Source organism: Ranitomeya variabilis, chromosome 7 (assembly GCF_051348905.1).
Source record: "Ranitomeya variabilis isolate aRanVar5 chromosome 7, aRanVar5.hap1, whole genome shotgun sequence".
Lineage (NCBI taxonomy): Eukaryota > Metazoa > Chordata > Amphibia > Anura > Dendrobatidae > Ranitomeya > Ranitomeya variabilis.
Window position 1 is genome coordinate 4966567 of NC_135238.1, and position 22286 is coordinate 4988852.

Consider the following 22286-nt stretch of genomic DNA (forward strand, 5'->3'; position numbering starts at 1 on the left):
AATTAGAATGCTATACTCGTTCATGGAGCACTATAAAAGCAGTGCACAACACACTTGTAGGATATGTGCCCTGCTGGATTTGTCTGTGGACCTCAGTAATGGCCAAAAAGAAAAAAAAGTGTTGGAAGGTAAATTTTACAGCCACACTGGACACTATCTAGCTACACTATCTGACTGAATACAACCTCCTAGCTAACTAGCTAAAATCTTGCCGTTAACAATGCCAGTGTCAGGAGCAGCCTCTCTGCGCTGTTACAGTGTCAACATGGCGCTAAAACAAGATGTCCGCTCTTTATATAAAGAAGGACATGTGATTTCAGCAGCCAATGACACAAGCCGTAGTGTCAGGACATTGTGGGTGTTTCCTGCGGCCTGATTGGCTAGCTGCAATGTGCACACATAAAGATAGGGAAAAAAAGAAATGACTGTTTACAAGAATGCCGCACCTCTGAGCTCTGCAAACCCCCTCCCCTCATCAAACACGTGCCGAAAGCTCATCATACACCACCATTATTGTTACTAAAGTGAGGAACGCAAATATTTTCCCGCACTTTTACCGAATGTTACCGATTTTATTAAATTTTGCTCAGGTTTCCGATCACAAATCCGAATGTACCGAATTTATGTTTGGCGATCATTTTCAGATCAAATTCACTCATCTCTATCATTTGCGCTGTCACCTTCACAATCTGTCAAAAGGAAAATAATTGGATTATTATCATCTTCCAAGATCTCTGAGAATAGGAACTTTTTTTTCACATTCAAATTCTGAAAACTAGTCCTGGGTTGTTCCTGCTCACACAGCTGAAGGCTTGTTACATTGTATCAGTATAAAATAAGTACAGCAAAATAAAAGTTAAAATGAATGCAGATAGAGTCTTCATGCTTACTATCTCTGCACACGGCGCTACAATTGTAAATCAATATACATGCTGAGATAATTATTTTCCGTGCGTGTTATCAATGCTCCAAGGATAAAAACATGTGATCTGTAAGCTATTAATGTAAGCCTGATGCTTGCAGATCATTCATAGATGGCAACTCATAAAAATCTAGGCTCAGGATGTATTTTATACATACATGTTTCACCAGTGAAGAAGCTTCCTCTGTGGGTATAGGATATGTTTCACCAATGAAGAAGCTTCTTCAGGGGATATTGGAGACCAGCTTCTTATCTGTAGCCCTTGAGGAAGCTGTTTCAGCAGTGAGAAATGTAAAGATGGCTACATGTTAGTTCTTTCATAAAGAGTAGCAATAGAGGCTCTAAAATGTATAAACAAGCAGGCAGTGGTGGTTAATCATATATTACATACAGTGGGTACAGAAAGTATTCAGACCCCTTTAAATGTTTCACTTTTTGTTTCATTGCAGCCTTTTGGTAAATTCAGAAAAGTTCATTTTAGTCTCATTAATGTACACTCTGCACCCCATCTTCACTGAAAAAAACTGATATACCCCATGGTCATAAGTCTTCAGCCCCTTTGCTCAGTATTGAGTAGAAGCCCCTTTTGAGCTAGTACAGCCATGAGTCTCTTGGGAATGATGCCACAAGTTTTTTCCCCCTGGATTTGGGGATCCTCGGCCATTCTTCCTTGCAGATCCTCTCCAGTTCCGTCAGGTTGGATGGTGAACGTTGGTGGACGCCATTTTTAGGTCTCTCCAGAGATGCTCAGTTGGGTTTAGGTCAGGGCTCTGGCTGGGCCGGTCAGGAATGGTCCCAGAGTTGCTCTGAAGCCACTCCTGTTATTTTAGCTGTGTGCTTAGGGTCATTGTCTTGTTGGAAAGTGAACCTTCGGCCAAGTCTGAGGTCCAGAGCACTCTAGGAGAGGTTTTCATCCAGGAGATCTCTGTACTTGGCCACATTCATGTTTCCTTCAATGACAACCAGTCGTCCTGTCCCTGCAGCTGAAAAACACCCCCATAGCATGATGCTGCCTCCTCCATGTTTCACTGTTGGGATTGCACTGGCCAGGTGATGAGCAGTGCCTGGTTTTCTCCACACATACCGCTTAGAATTATCACCACAAAGGTCTTTCTTCATCTCACTAGACCAGAGAATCTTATTCCTTATAGTCTGGGAGTCCTTCAAGTGGTTTTTAGCAAACTCTATGCGGCTTTCATATGTCTTGCATTGAGGAGAGGCTTCCGTCGGCCACTCTGCCATAAAGGCCTGACTAGTGGAGGGCTGCAGTGATAGTTGACTTTGTGGAACTTTCTCCTATCTCCCTACTGCATCTCTGGAGCTCAGCCGCAGTGATCTTGGGGTTCTTCTTTACCTCTCTTACCAAGTCTCTTTTCCCACGATTGCTCAGTTTGGCTGGACGGCCAGGTCTAGGAAGACTTCCGGTGGTCCGAAACTTCTTCCATTTAAGGATTATGGAGGCCACTGTGCTCTTAGGAACCTTGAGTACTGCAGACATTCTGTTGTAACCTTGGCCAGATCTGTGCCTTGCCACAATTCTGTCTCTGAGCTCCTTGGCCAGTTCCTTTGACCTCATGATCCTCATTTGGTCTGACATGCACTGTGAGCTGTGAGGTCTTATATAGACAGGTGTGCGCCTTTCCAAATCAAGTCCTATCAGTGTAATTACACACAGCTGGACTCCAATGTAGGAGGAGAACCATCTCAAGGAGGATCACAAAGAAATGGACAGCATGTGACTTACATATGAGTGTCTGAGCAAAGGGGCTGAAGACTTATGACCATGTGATATTTCAGGCTTTCTTTTTTAATAAATTAGCAAAAATATCTACATTTTCAGCGAAGATGGGGTGCAGAGTGTACAGTAATGAGAAAAACCTGAACTTTTGTGAATTTATCAAATGGCTGCAATGACACAAAGAGTGACACATTTTAAAGAGTACCCACTGCACTGAGCTAAGATTATTATGTGTCGTTCTCTAAGAATGAATTGCTAGCAGTTAGCTTACATTGGAAAAGGGATGTCTGTGCATTTAAACAAGGTAGCATGTGCAGAAAGAATAGTGGTGGATAATGAAATAATACAGGGAGGACAGAAGGTTTGAACACAGAGATTGGTGTCCATGCAATATTGCTAATCCGGCTGTCAGATAATGGTAGTTATAAAGGATATTTATCTACAAGAGATCAGTTTATAGAAATACTCATGCGACAGGCTACAAAATACGGGGAGTCTATTGTTTGGTAGTACGTCATTTACTGGACACAGATGCTATAATGAAAATAATAGTAAAAGTTATATTTTGGGAATATTCAGTGGGTGGTGGATCGAACATATAATTTTCCGTTGGTAATTTTGTGATTACTTGGCATCACATACTGAGCCATTATTCACTGTTCCTCACTTATCTGAGCTGCCTCTTAGATCCACACAGATATTTCTTCTGTCATTGACTCCATCTGCACAAATACACTGTAACAAAGCGAATACGATGGGAGCAGACGTGTGTTTAGCTGATGGATGTCGTCAATGAAGGCTGTCATTCACTGACAGAGAACACAGTACAATATATTATATAATCTTCCCCAGAAATTTCCCATTAACCCCTTATTCCTCAGCTCTCATGGAACAATATTTCAGTCTCGTGTGATTTTCATGTCAGACATTTCTTCATGTTGCTGATTTTGTCCATTGTTGATTTGCTCATTCTACTTCTGTGCTTGTCCTGATCCATGTTCTTCTTCTCAGATCTAGTGAAGAGGAAGATCTCTGCCACCATCGTCCCCAGACTCGGCTGTCTCTCCAGGATCTGCTGCTTCATCTTGTGTCCAATGTCATCCAAATCATCAATCACCACAATCACCTTCCTCTTCCCTGGAAAATCCCAAAAAGAAAAACAGTCACATGATATAGAAGGGAAAAGAGACAGACCTCCCCCAAGAAAAGAAAAAACAGTCACATGATATAGAAGGATACGGAGACAGACCTCCCCCCAAGAAAAGAAAAAACAGTCACATGATATAGAAGGGAAAAGAGACAGACCTCCCCCAAGAAAAGAAAAAACAGTCACATGATATAGAAGGATACGGAGACAGACCTCCCCCAAGAAAAGAAAAAACAGTCACATGATATAGAAGGATACGGAGACAGACCTCCCCCCAAGAAAAGAAAAAACAGTCACATGATATAGAAGGGAAAAGAGACAGACCTCCCCCAAGAAAAGAAAAAACAGTCACATGATATAGAAGGATACGGAGACAGACCTCCCCCCAAGAAAAGAAAAAACAGTCACATGATATAGAAGGGAAAAGAGACAGACCTCCCCCAAGAAAAGAAAAAACTGTCACATGATATAGAAGGGAAAAGAGACAGACCTCCCCCAAGAAAAGAAAAAACAGTCACATGATATAGAAGGGAAAAGAGAAAGACCTCCCCCAAGAAAAGAAAAACCAGTCACATGATATAGAAGGGAAAAGAGACAGACCTCCCCCAAGAAAAGAAAAAACAGTCACATGATATAGAAGGGAAAAGAGACAGACCTCCCCCAAGAAAAGAAAAAACAGTCACATGATATAGAAGGGAAAAGAGACAGACCTCCCCCAAGAAAAGAAAAAACAGTCACATGATATAGAAGGGAAAAGAGACAGACCTCCAACCAAGAAAAGAAAAAACAGTCACATGATATAGAAGGGAAAAGAGACAGACCTCCCCCAAGAAAAGAAAAACAGTCACATGATATAGAAGGAAAAAGAGAAAGACCTCCCCCAAGAAAAGAAAAAACAGTCACATGATATAGAAGGGAAAAGAGAAAGACCTCCCCCAAGAAAAGAAAAAACAGTCACATGATATAGAAGGGAAAAGAGACAGACCTCCCCCAAGAAAAGAAAAAACAGTCACATGATGTAGAAGGGAAAAGAGACAGACCTCCCCCAAGAAAAGAAAAAAACAGTCACATGATATAGAAGGATATAGAGACATATCTCCCCCAAGAAAATAAATAGAAGATAAAGATATGAAATGAATAACAAATAAAGATATAGAAAAGAGAAATGAAATAAAGTGAAAGTAAATGATGACAGTGATAAGAAAAACTTGAAAAGAAAAGTAGCAAAAGAAGAAAGAGACAATGAAAATCTAAGAAATATAACAAAACAAAATATAATGCAAGGGAAAAAGTAAACATAACATAGAAACAAGAAGATTATGAAGCTGATTATAAGACTACCAGATGGTGGCCTGATTCTAACGCATCGGGTATTCTAGAATGCACAGCCACGTAATATATAACACAGCCACGTAGTATATAACACAGCCACATAGTATATTGCACAGCCCACGTAGTATATAGCACAGCCACGTAGTATATTGCACAGCTGACATAGTATATAGCACAGCTACGTAGTATATAGCACAGCCCACGTAGTATATAGCACAGCCCCATAGTATATTGCACAGCCCACGTAGTATATAACATAGCCGCGTAGTGTATTGCACAGCCACATAGTATATAGCATAGCCACGTAGTATATTGTACAGCCATGTAGTATATTGCACAGCCACGTAGTATATAGCACAGCCCACACAGTATATAACACAGCCCATGCAGTATATAACACAGCCACATAGTATATTGCACAGCCAAGTAGTATATAGCACAGCCCACGCAGTATGTAACACAGCCCACGCAGTATATAACACAGCCACATAGTAATAGCACAGCTCACGTAGTATATAGCACAGGCACATAGTATATAGCACAGCCCATGCAGTATATAACACAGCCACGTAGTATATTGCACAGCTCACGTAGTACATAGCACAGCCCACATAGTATATAACACAGCCCATGCAGTATATAACACAGGCCACGCAGTATATAACACAGCCCATGTAGTATATAACACAGGCTACGCAGTATATAACACAGTTCACGTAGTATATAGCACAGTCCACGTAGTATATAACACAGCCCAAACACAGTATATAACACAGCCTACACAGTATATAACACAGCCCACATAGTGCATAACACAGGCCACACAGTATATAACACAGCCCACGTAGTATATAACACAGGCTACACAGTATATAACACAGTCCACGTAGTATATAGCACAGTCCACGTAGTATATAACACAGCCCACACAGTATATAACACAGCCTACACAGTATATAACACAGCTCACGTAGTATATAGTAATGTGGGCACCATATCCCTGTTAAAAAAGCAATTAAAATAAAAAAATAATTACATACTCACCTTCCGTCAGCCCCGGATCCAGCCGAGGCCGTTACCGATGCTCCTCGCGACGCTCCATTCCCAGTAATGTTTTGCGGCAATAACCCGTGATCATGTAGCGGTCTCGTGTGACCGCCATGTGATCTCGTCTCATTGTCGCAATGCATTCTTGGGACTGGAGCGCGAGGAGGGGGAATGGCTGGCGCGGACGGCGGCGGACTCCGCAAGGTGAGAATGTAATGTTTTTATTATTATTATTATTTTTAACATTCTATGTTTTTACTATTGATGCTGCATAGGCAGCATCAATATTAAAAAGTGAAGCGGTGTTTAAATCCCGCCCCAATCTCGCTGATTGGTCTCGGCCGGCCGCAACCAATCAGTAACCCAGGATTTCCGTTACAGACAAACAGACGGAAGTACCCCTTCAGCAATTATATATATAGATAGTGAGAGAATATAAAAGAAAATTAGCAAAAGAGCAAAAGAAAGTCAAAATAAGAGTTTTAAATAAAAAGACAAGGAAAAAAAGAAAAGTAAATGGAGGAAAAGAAAACATAGGGAAATAGGTGAATAAGGAATAAAAAGAAAAAAGATACTTAGAAAAAGAGGAATTGACAAAGAGAATGAAGATGAAAAACTTAAGACTTAAAGAAAAACACAGCGAGGTATATTAGGAAAAAAGAATTGAATGAGACTAAAGAAAAAAATGAATACAATTGGAACAATACATGACAGAGATAAATAATACAAATATATAGAAAAAAAGAGAGAAGAAGGTGAGATAAGGAAGAAGATGAGGATGAAGAAAAGATGGAGGATATAAAAAGTGAAGGACATACAATATATAGAAGACACAACAGGATAAAAGAAGAAAAAGAAAAGGGCAAAATAACTGATGAAAAAAGTATAAAAGAAAAAAGAGAAGACAATAAAATGCAAAGTAATGAAGACAAAATAAAATCAGAAGATAAGGATGATAAAGACATGAAAGAGGAAAAAAGACAGATAAAAAGAAGGAAAAACAGAATAAAATAAGGAAGAGATAAACGGGAGACATCGAGCAGATGAGAAAAGTAGAAAAGAAGCAAGGAAGGAGAAGTAAAGATAGGAAAGTTAAAGAAAAGAAAAAAGAGATATAGAGAAAGAAAATCAGAGATGTGAGCAAAATGCTTGAAGATACAAATAAAAATATATGAAGAAAGAAAAAAGGAGAAGTAGAAGAAAAAAAGAAATAGAAGAGGATAAGCCATAAAGGAAATAAACAAGTAACATAAGACAGAGAGGAAAAAAAGAAGATGAGAAAGATGAAGACATCCAAGGCGTTTATGAAGATTTATGTAGAGAAAGAAAAAAGAACAAGGTAAAAGAATGAAGACAGCAAGGAAGAAAACAAGAGTAAGACAAGGAGAAGTGAAATGATCAGAAAAAAAGAGAGAACAGGTAAGGAGGAATATGAGAAAGATGATGATGGGACAAAAATACTGTACCAGGCGCAGAAAAAGAAGTGTAGACGAACAGAGACATAAAATAATGAAGAAAAAAGTGAAAGTGATAAAATGAGAAGTAATTAGTGATAGGAGGAATATAGAAGAGAGAAGGATGAAGATAAACACAAGTGGATACATTGTAGCACACGGTCTCCTGTCTCCGATGGAGACACTATGGCTTCTCACCGAATTTGATTGACAGCTGTTCCAGCTCCGTATGATAAAGAGAATCTTTGCCATCAGTGAGACGAATCTTCCCATTCTTCAAACTGTGGTATAAAATCATAAACTTCACCTTAAAGGCCATCTCTCGAAACATCTCGTCGTTACCTAAAGTTTTATAACAATGAACGTCCTTATGTCCAAACTCTTCTGATGCGAGGAGTTTCTTCAACCAGAAATAGTCACTCTCCTCCGACCTAGAGAAGATGCCAACGGTGGATTTTGATGAAGTTGGTGTGGGCTATACGAAACACAAAAACTTCAGTTACGAATATCTGATTCTTATTCCAATGACATTAATATCATGGCCGAGAGAAGCCGTGTTACCGGTACATGAGCATCGTGACAAGTGGGAGTAATGGAACAAGAAATATACACACGTGGTCAAATTTGTTGGTCCCCCTCGTTTAATGACAGAAAACCCACAATGGTCACAGAAATAACTTGAATCTGAAAAAAGTAATAATAAATGAAAGATCTATGAAAATGAACAAATGAAAGTCAGACTTTGCTTTTCAACCATACTTCCACAAACTTTAAAAAAAAACAAAAAACTCATAAAACAAGCCTGGACAGAAATCATGGGACCCTTAACTTAATATTTTGTTGCACAACCTTTTGAGGCAATCACTGCAATCACACAATTCCTGTAGCTGTCATTGAGACTTCTGCACCTCTCGACAGGTATTTTGGCCACTCCTCAAGAGCAAACTTCTCCAGTTGTCTCATGTGTGAAGATTGTATTTTCTAGACGCCATGTTTCAGCTCTTTCCAAAGATGCTCAATAGGATTTAGGTCAGGGCTCATAGAAGCCACTTCAGAATAGTCCAATGTTTCCCTCTTAGCCATTCTTGGGTGTTTTTAGCTGTGTGTTTTGGGTCATTATCCTGATGCGAGACCCATGACCTGCGACTGAGACCAAGCTTTCTGACACTGGGCAGCACATTTCTCTCTAGAATCCCTTGATAGTCTTGAGATTTCATTGTACCCTGCACAGATTCTAGACACCCTGTGCCAGAGCAAAGCAGCCCCAGAACATAACAGAGCCTCCTCCATGTTTCACAGTAGGGATTGTGTTCTTTGCTTGATATGCTTCATTTTTCCGTCTGTGAACATAGAGCTGATGTGTTTTGCCAAAAGTTCCATTTTTGTCTCATCTGTCCATAGGACATTCTCCTAGAAGCTCTGTGGCTTGTCAACATGTAGTTTGGCACATTCCAGTCTGGCTTTTTTATAATTTTTTTTCAACACTGGTGTCCTCCTTGGTTGTCTCCCATGAAGTCCACTTTGGCTCATACAACGATGGATGGTGCGATCTGACACTGATGTTCCTTGAGCTTGAAGTTCACCTTTAATCTGTTTAGAAGTTTTTCTGCCTCTTTTGTTACCATTCGTATTATCTGTCTCTTTGATTTGTCATCACTTTTCCTCCTGCGGCCACGTCCAGGGAGGTCGGCTCCAGTCCATGGATCTTACATTTCTGAGTAATATGTGCAACTGTAGTCACAGGAACATCCAGCTGCCTGGAGATGTCTTATAACTTTTACCTGTAACATGTTTGTCTATAATGTTCTCTCTGATCTCCTAAGACAACTCTTTCCTTCGCTTCCTCTGGTCCATGCTGAGTGTGATACACAACATGTCACCACACAGCACAGTGAGGATCTGTAGCCCCATATACCGGCCACTCACTGATTCCAGGATTGTAGACCCCTGTGATGATAGTTACTGGACACACTGCGATCTAACAGGTCCCTTTTGTCACATTATTTTCAGGGGAACCATCATTTCTGTCCAGGCCGATTTCATGAGTTTTATTTTATAAAAAATCCTGTGGCAGCATGTTAAATATTAATTTATTGAATGATTCTTAATCTCGATGCAGTACAGAGCACATTGCTTCTTGCTGACATTACAAAGAGCTATTTTTGTGTATGTATAAGCCAACACCATATACAGGGAACATGTGATCCGTAGAGAAGATATATAAGCGTCTCTTAGGAGGGTGTGTGGGGTTTTTTGTCACGTGGGACTGTCACCTCCTGCCTACGCCATCATTCTACATGGACATCAGACAAGAAGAAGGCAACAGCTGTTAGCTGGCAGCCATAATGACCTTCAGATTTCACACAGACGGCTTTTACCATTCAAACTTCGGGAAAGATGAGTAACCAATGCTGATATCTACACGTGGACAATCTGGTCGTAACTATTTCGTCTATTTTTATGTCTTACTGCAAAGTGATTTTTCTGTGGACAATTCAATAAACCACTACCTTTTTCATGAGAATATCATGACATTTTTCTTTAAGAGTAAAGCACCTGGTGAATAGTCTTGATTAAATAAATGTGCAAAATAAGAATATTTAACACAGCATGGTGGATGAGCAATGTCTGACCTTCATTTGTTCATTTTCACAAAGCCGTGATGTAATTCTCAGGTCCTAGATGCCTAATTCTAGGCATCTAGGACCTGAGAATTACGTCACGGCTTGTGATTGGTCGCGTCGCGGTCACATGGGCGGCACGCGACCAATCAGAAGCCGTGACGTCACGGAAGCCATTAAATGCGCGCATTTTAAGCAAAGAAGGCTTCCGGTTACGGCGGTAAAGTCCAGGGGCCCCCGGAGAGATGAGTATATCCCTGTTTTTTATTTTAATTCTTTATTTTACACATTTATATGGATCCCAGGGCCTGAAGGAGAGTTTCCTCTCCTTCAGACCCTGGGAACCATACACTGGAAACTTCCGATTCCGATTCCCGATACCACAAAAGTATCGGATCTCGGTATTGGAATTCCGATACAGCAAGTATCGGCCGATACCCGATACTTGCGGTATCGGAATGCTCAACACTAATCATAGATGACATATTACCCCAGGTCTATACCGGATGTATCATAGATGACATATTACCTTAATTTCACTGTATAATGACATGTTTCTCTCATTTTCAGACTGTGAGCACTTTGGCGAATATTCTAAACTTTTTCCTGTAAAACAAGCAGAACGTTCCTTTTGTCATCTATAATATTTTATTACTTCTCTCTTTGCAGCTTTATAATATTCTCCAATAATGTAGAGAGACAAATCATATTTATCTAAACCTGAGATGATCTTTCACATAAAATAAATGTTTCACCAGTTGAACATCTGCTCCCCCAGTTGTCCCGTATTCACACTGTACGTTGTCGCGGTTAAATACTTGATGGTAATAATAAAGTGACTGTGCATGGATCAGGGGCTATCAAAGATGATGAAACATCCCCGCTCTCAGGGCTGTGCCCAATGCGCTCTTCACCGGAGCATTTACCAGGGTCACTTTATTATTACCATCAAGCACTTAACCATTTGGTGTCATTATCGATTATTATTCCCTTTTTTGTTACTCTGCCATAGTGGTTTACATGTATTGGACTTAATCATTCTTATACAGAAACTATATATTGTGGCCTGTACTTATGATTTATTTATGATATAATCTATGGACTATATATGGTGCATTTTACCAAAGTGTTTTCATCAGTATTTATATTCTCTATATATTCATTATTAATCATTATCTTCATTGTAATAATCTCCTGATGAAATAAAGATGTCTCTCGATGGTTGTAATTGACCTTAATGAAGTTAACGTCACCTAGTAGCAGCCCCTCTCTTGCCTCAAATACCCCCTTTTCTGTGGAGTTCTTGTCTTGTTATTATGTCCTTAATTTATAAATTAAAAATGTACCGGTAAATGACATATGCAGTCGTGTTTCGTACTTTTAGGTGTCATATTCCGAGTGGTTACACGATAATTATTATTGTTGCTTTTGTGTTAATAATTCCTAGCTGTGGCCATCAGTTCTGTATTTGTTGTAGAGCTTTAGGATTCTACTTCTTGTGTTCCGCAGTCCTCATATTGTCCTACGCAGACAGTCCTATCTGAACGTCCCTCACAGACTCATCGGTGGATTGTGGCCACCAGATATCAGACGACCAAATGATGAGTAATAAAGAGATTTCTGTTTAGTACCTGAAAGTCGAAGAAAATAATTTAGGATCTTTGATTTTGCGGCTTGTCCCATGTTCTCAGTCTTGTCTTCATATGAAATAAGAATCAGGTCACTGGCGTAATTGGCAATCTTTGGCTGTGAGAGCAGGATCTGGCTCTTCTTCTCATTACCCGAGTCCTCCAGATCATCAATTATCACAATTGTGTTCTTCTTCCCTGCAAATCACCAGCTGGATTAGTGATCTACTTCTGAGCATCCATTTAATTTATGGCATGGTTCTATAGAGGACAAGTGCCTCCCGGTCAGGTTCGTTGATTGACAGTTCGCTCTGCACACACGCTACTACTGTTGTATCTCAGCTGGCAGATTGGATATTACCTTTATTATTCTCTAAGGTCTCTATAGAACTCATAGCATATTAAACTGAGGTCTGGGAAGGGGTTACCCATAATAAAAGATTACACTGACCTGTGGAAGACCCGCCACTCAACTTTCCTGCCACCGCAGGGCTCCACCTTGTCCTCGGTTTTGGACCAATGATTGGTCTTCACTCTTCAGTATTCTGGCACTAATAGGTCAATGACGTGCAGACATGTGGGGTCCGCCACACAACATGAGGTCTAGTCAGTGCCAGAAGTCTGACGACTGATCACCTTCAAACAACGAGCAAGGACCGGGCGGGGATCAGCGCAGCAGGACAGATGAGGATATGATTTACTTATTTTAGCTTTCCTGTTCCTCCATATATGATGGATTGACTTTAGAGCATAATATTCAGAAATCAGAGCAGTTTAGATGTGGACTGAATTTATGACCCAGACTACTTCTCTATAGAAAGAATCCATTCAGCTGCCATTTTGCTGGATTCATGTAAATCTAATTATGAAAAAACGGAATCTCGTACTTTTGAATTTTTTAAGGAATTTGGACCTAGTTTGATTGATGAATAATGCATTTGTTTCCCTCATCTCTACGTACAGTGTAACCCTGCCCTTAAACCTAACCAAAACCATGTATCTAACCCTAACACTAAATCTAATCCTATCCCCAAACCTGTTGCCCCAGTCCCAACACTAAATTTAGCACTAATCTAAACTTTAAACTAAATTCCAGCCCTAATACTTCATGTAACCCAATCCTAGCACTAAAACCAATCCTAAACCTACCAGCAACCCCAGTTATAGCAAAAAATCTAATCCTAACCTCAGCTACTCTTAACCTTAACCCCACACCTAGTTGAAATCCTAGTGGTTGTGAGTGCAGCTCCTCCAGACGATGGTTCTGGTAGGAGTCAATTTCTGGGTGTTTTCCTCTTACCCAGGGTTGTTGACAGTTGCTGCAGCTCATCATCGTACAGACTGTCTGTCACATCAGTAATGTTAACTCTGCCCTTTTTCTTGGTGTGGTAGAGGATCCCGAATGTGCAGTGGGACAAGTCCTCACTCATCTGCTGGAAACCATTGTTGGAGATGAAGCATGGTTTGACAGCTAGGACGTGGTCTCTGAAGTCGTCAGTTTCCAACAAAGCCTTCAGCCAGGAGTAATCTCGGTCCGCTGAACTAGAGAAAATTCCAACGTTATATTTTGTCCCGAACACAACCTTGAAAGGAAAAAGACATTAAATTATTATCGGGCAACTAATACAGGACTGCAGACTGCACTGGGTCTCCAAGCCTTTACTAAAGTAAAATAACTCCTAGCCTCAAACTTTATCATGGAAGAGGCACCAAAATTGCATCAGTGGTTAGCACTGCAGCCTTAAAGCACTGAGGTTCTGGGTTCAAGTCCCACCAAGGACAACATCAACAAGGGGTTTGTATGCTCTCCCCATGTATGCGTGGGTTTCCTTACACACTCCAAAGACATACTGATCAGAAATGTAGAGTATGAGAGTCAGTGCCGATAATGTCTGTAAAGTGCTGTGAAATTAATGGCGCTATATAAGTAAGTGAGTAAAATAAATAAATATCTACCTGTTTGGAAATGGCGGCCTGATAACCTGCAGAGCAAAAAGAAATTCAAGTGAAGAAACGCACATGAAATGGTTGAAATATTACGACCAGAACCTGTGTTGGCATTACTATTTCTATCAGGCTAAGGATGTCTCGAGATGGTCAAAACCAACAATTTTATTCAAGCTGAAACTGGTTAAGGAAGCGTTCCTTCTACCTCATGTTTCTGGAGGAGTTGTTCATTTACTGAAGTGGTTTTGAAATGTTTTCAAAGAGTTTTCTATTTTTGTTTCTCCTGAAGAATTTTTTGCAGCCTTTTAAGTGGACAGGGCCTAGCTTAGAGCTGATTCCATCACAAGATGCTTCAAAGAAGTGGCGTGTAGGGTTGAGCGAAACGGATCGGTCAATTTCATAAGTCGCCGACTTTCGGCAAAGTCGGGTTTCGTGAAAAGCGAGCCGATCCCAGTGTGGGATCGGCCATGCGGTCGGCGATATTTGCGCCAAAGTCGCGTTTCGTATGATGCTATAACCGCCATTTTTTCAGCCAATGAACATAGGTCTCGTCTTGCTTTCTGCGGCGTCACAGGGGGTGTGGGTATAAACGCCATGTTACCATTTTGGATGTAGCGATTTACACAGTCCGAGAAATATAGCAATTTACACTGTCCGGGGAGAGAGAGAGAGACAGAGAGAGAGAGAAAAAAATATATATCCCCACTGACTTGCATTGGGTTTCGTGTTTCAGTCGGTCCCCCAACTTTTCACAATAATCGGCCGATTTGACACGATTCGACTTTTGAGACGAAACCCAACTCAATCCTAAAAAAGTAAAAGTCACTCAACCCTAGTGGCTTGTAGTTTCTTTTTTTCCCAAATCACATATTAAAGACAGAAACGGCAAAGAAAAAGCTAAAAAAATTAACATGTTAACAGCAAAGTGATTTTACAAAAGAAATAGATAGGGAGTGTTTTACGTGATTAGTCAAGGGTTTTTTTTGCAGCAGACCAGCTCAAAATAATCTCCACCTCCTGTGATGGCAGAGCACCTATTCTTAATTAGGCCACATATATTTTTCAATAGGTCAGGAGACATAGAACATTGTTCATATGAGCATGGATGCAGACTTTTGAATTGATGTTTAACCTTGGGAGACAGGGCTGCAGGGTAACTGAACAATTGATGGTTTTTAAAATGTTGCTTACCCATTATATCAGTCCATGCAGCTTGTTTACATGCAAACATTGAGGGACAAACTATGCAGATTGGTCAATTAATTGAACAAAGAGATTTGACTTCATCTCACCTTCCACCTGACCTGTGAACGATGGCCTGAAAACAGATGTGGGTATAAAAAGGGACCTCTACCCTTCTGCAGAGAGACTCAACAGAACAGCAGCCAAGGCACCATGGCTCCAACCGGAGGAATACAGATTTGATATTCTACAGTACTCTATCTTAAGGGACCACAACCCCAGCTGGAGGGACACAGATCTGCTCCATTGACCATCACTGAACCTGTGTAGACTTTCAGAGAAGCCAAGTTTGGATAATCAGGTCACTTAGCCCTATGGAGATGTTCGGAGAAGTCAGGTTGGGACAATCAGGTCAACTGGGCATGTACATCAATGGGCTGTCAGCTTCCTAAAATTAATGTAACATCCTCTCTGTGGGTGCTCATCAAAAGCGAGGTGCCACTGGTGGAGGTAGTCAGCCCTGGAAGTCTCAAAGAACATAGATCCTCTAATCCTGGTGAGCCAGTGGAAGGGTGAGAATCTGTAATTTGCATCATCTTATAAATTTTCTATTGCGTGTTGGTGGTTCAATAAATTATTGCTGCACTGTTTTACCCTCTCCCTGTGTTGTCTGAGTAGTATTCTGCTCACGGGAAAAGGGCACAAGTGTTCAGTGGTATGAGCCCTGGTCCATGCTGTCTTTCTAAAGACAGCCAGGCCAGTGGACAAGAACACCCACTGTCCCTCGTGTCTCAACACCTGCACATAGTCTTGCTCTAACCCCTGCCAAAAATTATGAAAAATGCACATTATGGAATCACTGGGATTTTTTACTTCCTGATAAATCTACAAATGACAAATCTGAACTTTCTGCTTCTTGAAATTTATCTCAAACCCATGAAGGTCAAATATTTGTATCAATGGCGGTTGTTTTACCAGATTGTTGGTCATCATCAATGATACATATTCTACATTTTGCTGCTTCCGAGTCTCTCGATGAGCTGATGACAGATTAGCTCTACAGCTTGGAGCAATTACGGTATTTTGATTTGCTGCCTTTGTATTGGATTTCCATCTTAAGGGAGTTTCCACTGTTACAATGAACGTCTCTGGCTGTTCATAAGGAGGAACTTACTATCCAGACCAATGGGCTCATAGCGGACTCAAAAAATGATAATTAGTAATGATGGACGTAGCGTTCCCCATGTTTGTTAGCAGCTTGCTATGTGAATAGAGTGCTATATCCTCTATGCCTGTGCTAATTCAATGTGAAAGTGTGGCCTGTAAAGCTGGCAGCATAGCCCACCTGCTCCATCTAATGTCTTATTGACAGCCTCATCGGGTTCTCTCTGCTCAGACTCTCGTGTCCCCACAGTGGTCAATGCCGGCTGTGGTCATGTAGGATATAGACCTTCTCCTTCCCCTCTGTACTTGTTCTGGCTTGTGAAGTTAAGGCTGCTCATGGTTCAGAGTAAAGACCAAGTTACACATTAGATGATAGAGGTAATCTAAGCGGTCGGCTGACAACGTCTCTCCCAACTTCTCTATACTCATGGATGGTTGGCCATTTTTGTGTTCCCACAGAGAGCTGCTGCCAGGCTCCTCGATGGAAGCCTATCTACCTGCTGAAAAAAAGCATTGGACAGGTTGGATCCTTCTCTATCCAGATATCATCTGCTGGGGAGAGTCGGAAGGTCCCCATACATATTATACTGTCGGCCACTCCTGCAGATATCGGTGGATTTGGATGACTTTAGTTGTAGTTGAAGGTGTCCAGAGTACTTAATTATTGTCTTCCTATATGGAAGCTATGACTTAATATGTAACACAAGAATCCACAATTGTGCTGAGAACACAGAATGTGGAGAACCTTTCACCTTGTAATGACTCCATATATTACATTTTATTACCCTCCTCTTATCCTCCTCATATTATAGCAGTGACTCTGACATTTACATAAACGCATAAATACAAGCTGTAATGACAGTGAAGGATTTGCAGGCACTAACCTCGGGCGTCGTTGTTTGGTTCCGGCTGTTCCGAGGAATTATAAAAATACTTCTGAGAGTCTGACATCTTCTCCCTCTCTGTGAACAGGAAGACAGCCCGGGCATATTTCTTTACATCATCATACTTTTCTATGATCCGAGCCTTCTCGTCATTATCGCTGATCCTTACATTATCGATCACCGCAACCAGGGGCTTCTTCCCTGTGAACATATGACTGAGCTCAGACTACAATTGATGGTTTATATCCAGATATTAGAAGTGATGATCGAGTACTAAAATGCTCAAGTGCTCGTACTTAAATCGAGCAGGGTGGACACTTGGACAGGCTGGACTCTATCAACGAGTATAATGGAAGTCAATGGCAAAATAGTATTTTTCCGGAGGACACTAACAGGAGAGCTGGGGAGGGAGGCAGGAAAATATCTGACATGGACGGAAACAGCGCTCAAATGGAATGGGAACAATATGGGGAAGACGCCTGGATGCATCTCTGACTCCCAGGTTCCTGCTGTTGTCAGAGTATTACGCCACTTTTACAGACTGACAATTAAACATACAAAACCGAAGATAAAATGGATTTAACAGGAAAAAATTCTAGGAAAAATTCTCTCTCGCGTAATGACTTGTACAGTGGAGAAAATTACAAAGAAAAAAAATCTCCTCTTCCTCCTCCCCTTAATAGCCGGGACATCCCTCACGGTATTTCCTCCTCCCCTATGACTCCAGTAGATGACATCGTAGAGGGGGAAATAATACTGCATCCCTCTTTAGTCACTGGTAAATGTGATTTTACCCTTTTACTACTTTGTCTGGGCTGTGGTGTGTGTGACACGGTCAGACACATAATGTGTAATTTATGAAGGGCGAACTCTCAGACTCACAAAGCCTATGGGGACAATGCAGGAACTGCCAAATATGAGAAGAGGGACCTGATCCACCCTGTATTAGACATGAGGGAGGGATCATACACATTCTGTTACAATTGTTAGGTAGTGGGACTCCTAGACTCATAAAGGCTATGTACTATGTGCAAGGGCTGCCAAAAATTAGAATAAGGGACTGGAAGACACGTATAGGGGGGATTCCGAATTTATTTTTTTCCCCCATTTTTAAGGAGTGTGACTCCTAGACTCCTAAACTGGTAAAGCCTATGCACTAAGTGGAAGTACTGAAAAACATTTTGGGGGTATATATGATGAAGGAGGTCATCTTACACACCCTGGAAAAATTAAGAGTGATGGTCGCATTGTGATCCTTTAAAAAAATTTTGAGTGAAGCCACTTGATGACCCTACATTTGAGTTGGCTTTACGTTTCGCTGTTGTCATCCGGTGGGGTTGAGAAGTCTGTGCCAATCCAGGCCTTCGTCATTTTGATAAGAGTCAGCCTGTCAGCATTTTAAGTTGACATTCTATGCGCCTATGAGTTACTATGCCCCCGGCAGCACTAAAAACCAACTATGGGCCAGCACCTCCAAGGCTTAGAGGGACAGATCATGTCAAGTGTCCAGCTTGGATACCCACAGTTGTACAGCACAGATGAATCACGGAGGATGCTGGTACAATCGGCATGGTGCTCCATCACCATCTTTACATTTAGCATTATGGACATTATTTTTGCATCTGGCAGCAGTAGACCGTGAAATGACTGTGCACAATGACTCTGACCATCGTAGTCTCTCTGTTCTGCAGAGCATACGACAGCCTTAGCCCAGACAGGTCTCTTACCTTGCACTGACAGTGACTTCAGCCTCTGAGCCGGTGACGCTCCCGGGGTCCACTCATATTCTCTATGTACGTAGATGCAGAAGGTGTACTCTGCGCTCTGCTTTTCCCAATTCTTTTCCTTAATTGTACTGATGTTGATGAAGTTTGTGTTCCTGACTTGTTCTTTGAAATGCACAGAACTAATGATTCCAATCAACCACTGGATGTCACTCTCATCAAGAGCGGAGATGACCACGACGTTGTGTCCTGACGTCAGCTGGCTCTATAATGGCAGAATATATTATACAAGCTGTACACTTATCCTGGTGATAGCGTACACATAGGGGAATGCTATCGTGAGTTCTGCTATTGTGAGTTCTGCTCAACTGGATGGGTCGGTAGTTACCGCTGGATGCCTCGGAGGGGCTTCTAAGGTTAAGCACCGGCGCCAGAACCTCAATGCTTCTGACTTTATGACCCCCATCCATAAATGTGTTTTTGCCAAATTTTTGTCATAAAATGCTTTGAAAAGTCACAAAACTATTGTGCAACTTTACATTTTCACGCCGGTTTTGGACAACTCTACCAAAGTGGTTGGAGCATGGGAAGGACATGGCGTGGTGAAATTCATCAAAAGTTGTGGAATAACATATCAGAAATGTTACTCCAATCCCTGACTGGAGAGGTTGACGACACTGATAAGATGTGTCCAAGTCATTGAGGATCATGTGCCTCTTAATTAGGTGCATCTTAATCCTGCACCCAAGAAGGAGAATAAGAATTAAGTCTTAATGAATCTGGCCCTAAGTGTTCTGGGAACTCTGAGCCCTCTGTACTGAGCTCCATTATTGGTGGTCTCTTGCCCTCACCATCACTGCAATATTATTTCGAAGGAGCTCATTCCTCCGAGCTCCACCTCATATGGACAAGTGTAGAGGGAAAAGCTTCAGAAAAGCGATGTGAGACTGAAACGTCGGCCCAGACCCTCCCGATTGATGAAATCATGTAATAACATACAATACCTATAATGTCTTCTACTACTGGGGGCACAAAAAGCTTAACGAGATTTTACACTCCTTTCTTTAACTTTCCATATGACCTGGTAAATGATTAAGAAATAGCATATCCTGACCTTCTGGTCTCCTCACGCTTCCTGTAAAGCGCTGTGGAATATGTTGGCGCTATATAAGTAAAGATTATTATTATTATTATTCATCCCACTGGCCGTTCCCTTTGCAGGTCTCCTCTTCTAAAGTGGTGCGCACATGACAGTTGCAGCCAATCACTGTGGCCACTGAATGGCTGCAGCAGTGATATGCTGAACCTGCCAAAAGAGAAGAAGAGACAGACGATGGACATGGCCAGTGGGAGGTGAAGGTAGGGCCAGTGAGTGGAAGGTAAGTAGATGCCATTAATGATTATTTTTATTCACATTTCAACTATATCCAAAGTTAAAGTTAAAGACAGGTGATGATCTTCAAAAGACGGAATGTTTGGGAGTAAGTAAGTGGATCTTATGTGATCATCCCTGGTAGTAAAGGTGATGCCAGATCTTTACTACATGGTCTGCATTTCCTGATATGAAAGTGGATCCCTCAGGTTACAGATTTGGAGCAAACCAAAGAAATTCGTGTTTTGGAGAATCGTTCATCCAGAACTTCTCAATAATTCTAAATCTTACCGATTTCTTTCCCTTTCCAAGATCTGAAAAACAAAAAAAAGACAATAATAAAGTAAATGTACCGTGTACGCCTCATTACTGTACAACAACATATTGTAGGCTCTGTCATTAGGAGCTTAGGGGGCCAAAAAGTTTTTAGAATTGTGGAAACTTTGCTCCTCCACCTAATGGAGGGCGGCTCTTGTGATAACATGATCTTGTAGTGGTCCATGTATGTAGATGAGGTTGTGCGCTCAATGGAAGGATGAGGGTGATTAGAGGAACATGCAAAGACAAAAACTGAGGAGATCATGATTCAACGAGTCACAACCCTAAGGATGACAAGTGCCGTAAGGGCAGACAAGGCTCAATATCATTATATGATCGTGTGATGGATGAAACCTGGTGATCAGCAGTGTTGTTATCTTACATCACCCACCTTTAGTCTGCTCCATGATATCTTTTAGCTGCTTCAGTTTCTGGCACATTGCATCCCCCATATTTTCGAAGTACAGCGCTTTACTCTGCAGATCCATTCAAGTTCTTGCTTGTCTTAAGACCAATGTCCTTTCAGAAGTTCTGCCCTATCTGTCTGAGGAGCTCGATGTTCTGAAAGGTAAATTTGTAATATTTGTCTTAGTAAATATTATATTAGAGAAAACATATTTTCCCAAGGTGAAGATGAAGCTCCTGGTCCCGAGGGAAGAACTTATACATTAATAGGGTCCACACCGACCATGTGATATTTTCATCTTATGATGCAGAGGGGCCTTAGTGCTCCAGGCACCAGGACATTCAGGCAAAATCAGGACCACAACTACTATGTGGCAGACAGTGTCTTCTTATGTGGCAAAGGGGCCCTATTAGGCTTTGTGGCCTGAATGCTACGTCTTGTGATATAGAAAAAGATATAAGTTGCTCCCTTAATTGTTAAGCATGATAACTTATAACTATTCTAAGCATTTATGTCTTGTGATATGACGTAGCATTTATATTAGAATCTCAACATCTTCAGTTGTTATTTAGTAGAAAATCATTGGCAGAATTCATAATCAATCATCATCAATAAATCAGTAATCAATCATCATCACCAATAAATCAGTCATCCTGGTTATGAGAGCCTCTATACTATCTGAGAGCCTGCCACCATTGGACACATTGAATTGAGAAGGCTTCTGGCCTCTTACTGCATCTGTTTGTCCCCGAGGTAGTGCCGTCCTCTCTTTTCCTGGAGGTCTCCAGGTTCCCAGGTGGTTCCTGTCCTCCTTTTCTTGCTGATGCTGCTGCTTATTTTCTAGGAACAACGTGAAAAGAAGGTTTATAAGGCTCCTTTTTCCTCTCCGATCTTTTCTTTAACGTTCCCGGATCTGAGTAGACGCCTCCGCCTTAGCTCCTGCTGAGTGACCTTAGGCACCAATTTATTGTAGGATGTTTCATATATCATTTTCATTCTCAGGTCAAGGTCCATGTTTGACGTTCCTCCAGCTCCTTTACAAACAAAGCTGATAAAACCATATAGACTTTACTCACAGATATAAAAGCTAAAATAAAAAAGTAACAAAGCTTAAAAAGTATCAGTCCTTACAAGATGAGCTGTCGTGTGTGCATGGGAGTAATACCGGGGGGTTCTCATCGATATTTCCAATATATCATACATGTTTTGCCTGTTTTGTAAGATATGGAGGATTCATCTCTTAGCTCCGTGTCACATTGCTCATGTTGTTATTGTTAATACTTGAGAGTATAAAATCTTTAAATGTCATTCTCGCATTTTCAGGTTGGTGTTTCTCTTCCTTTAAGGTTCATGCTAATCCCGAAGTTGATGCTAAGGACAACACGCCTTCTTGAACATGC

The 22286-nt window shown here is 41.2% G+C and overlaps 1 protein-coding gene across 1 annotated transcript; it reads right to left on the bottom strand.

Moving 5' to 3' along the window:
* Positions 1-3165: 3165 nt before the first annotated feature.
* On the bottom strand, positions 3166-21844 carry LOC143785061 (uncharacterized). The gene is made up of 11 exons (XM_077273730.1): positions 21620-21844; positions 20872-21041; positions 20454-20476; positions 18794-19055; positions 17067-17267; positions 13846-13871; positions 13190-13472; positions 11893-12087; positions 10791-10867; positions 7839-8115; positions 3166-3797 (listed from the first exon to the last, which is right to left on the bottom strand). Exons 2-11 carry the CDS (start codon positions 20966-20968, stop codon positions 3577-3579), a joined length of 1662 nt encoding a protein of 553 aa, XP_077129845.1. The 5' UTR covers positions 20969-21041; positions 21620-21844; the 3' UTR covers positions 3166-3576.
* Positions 21845-22286: the final 442 nt, after the last annotated feature.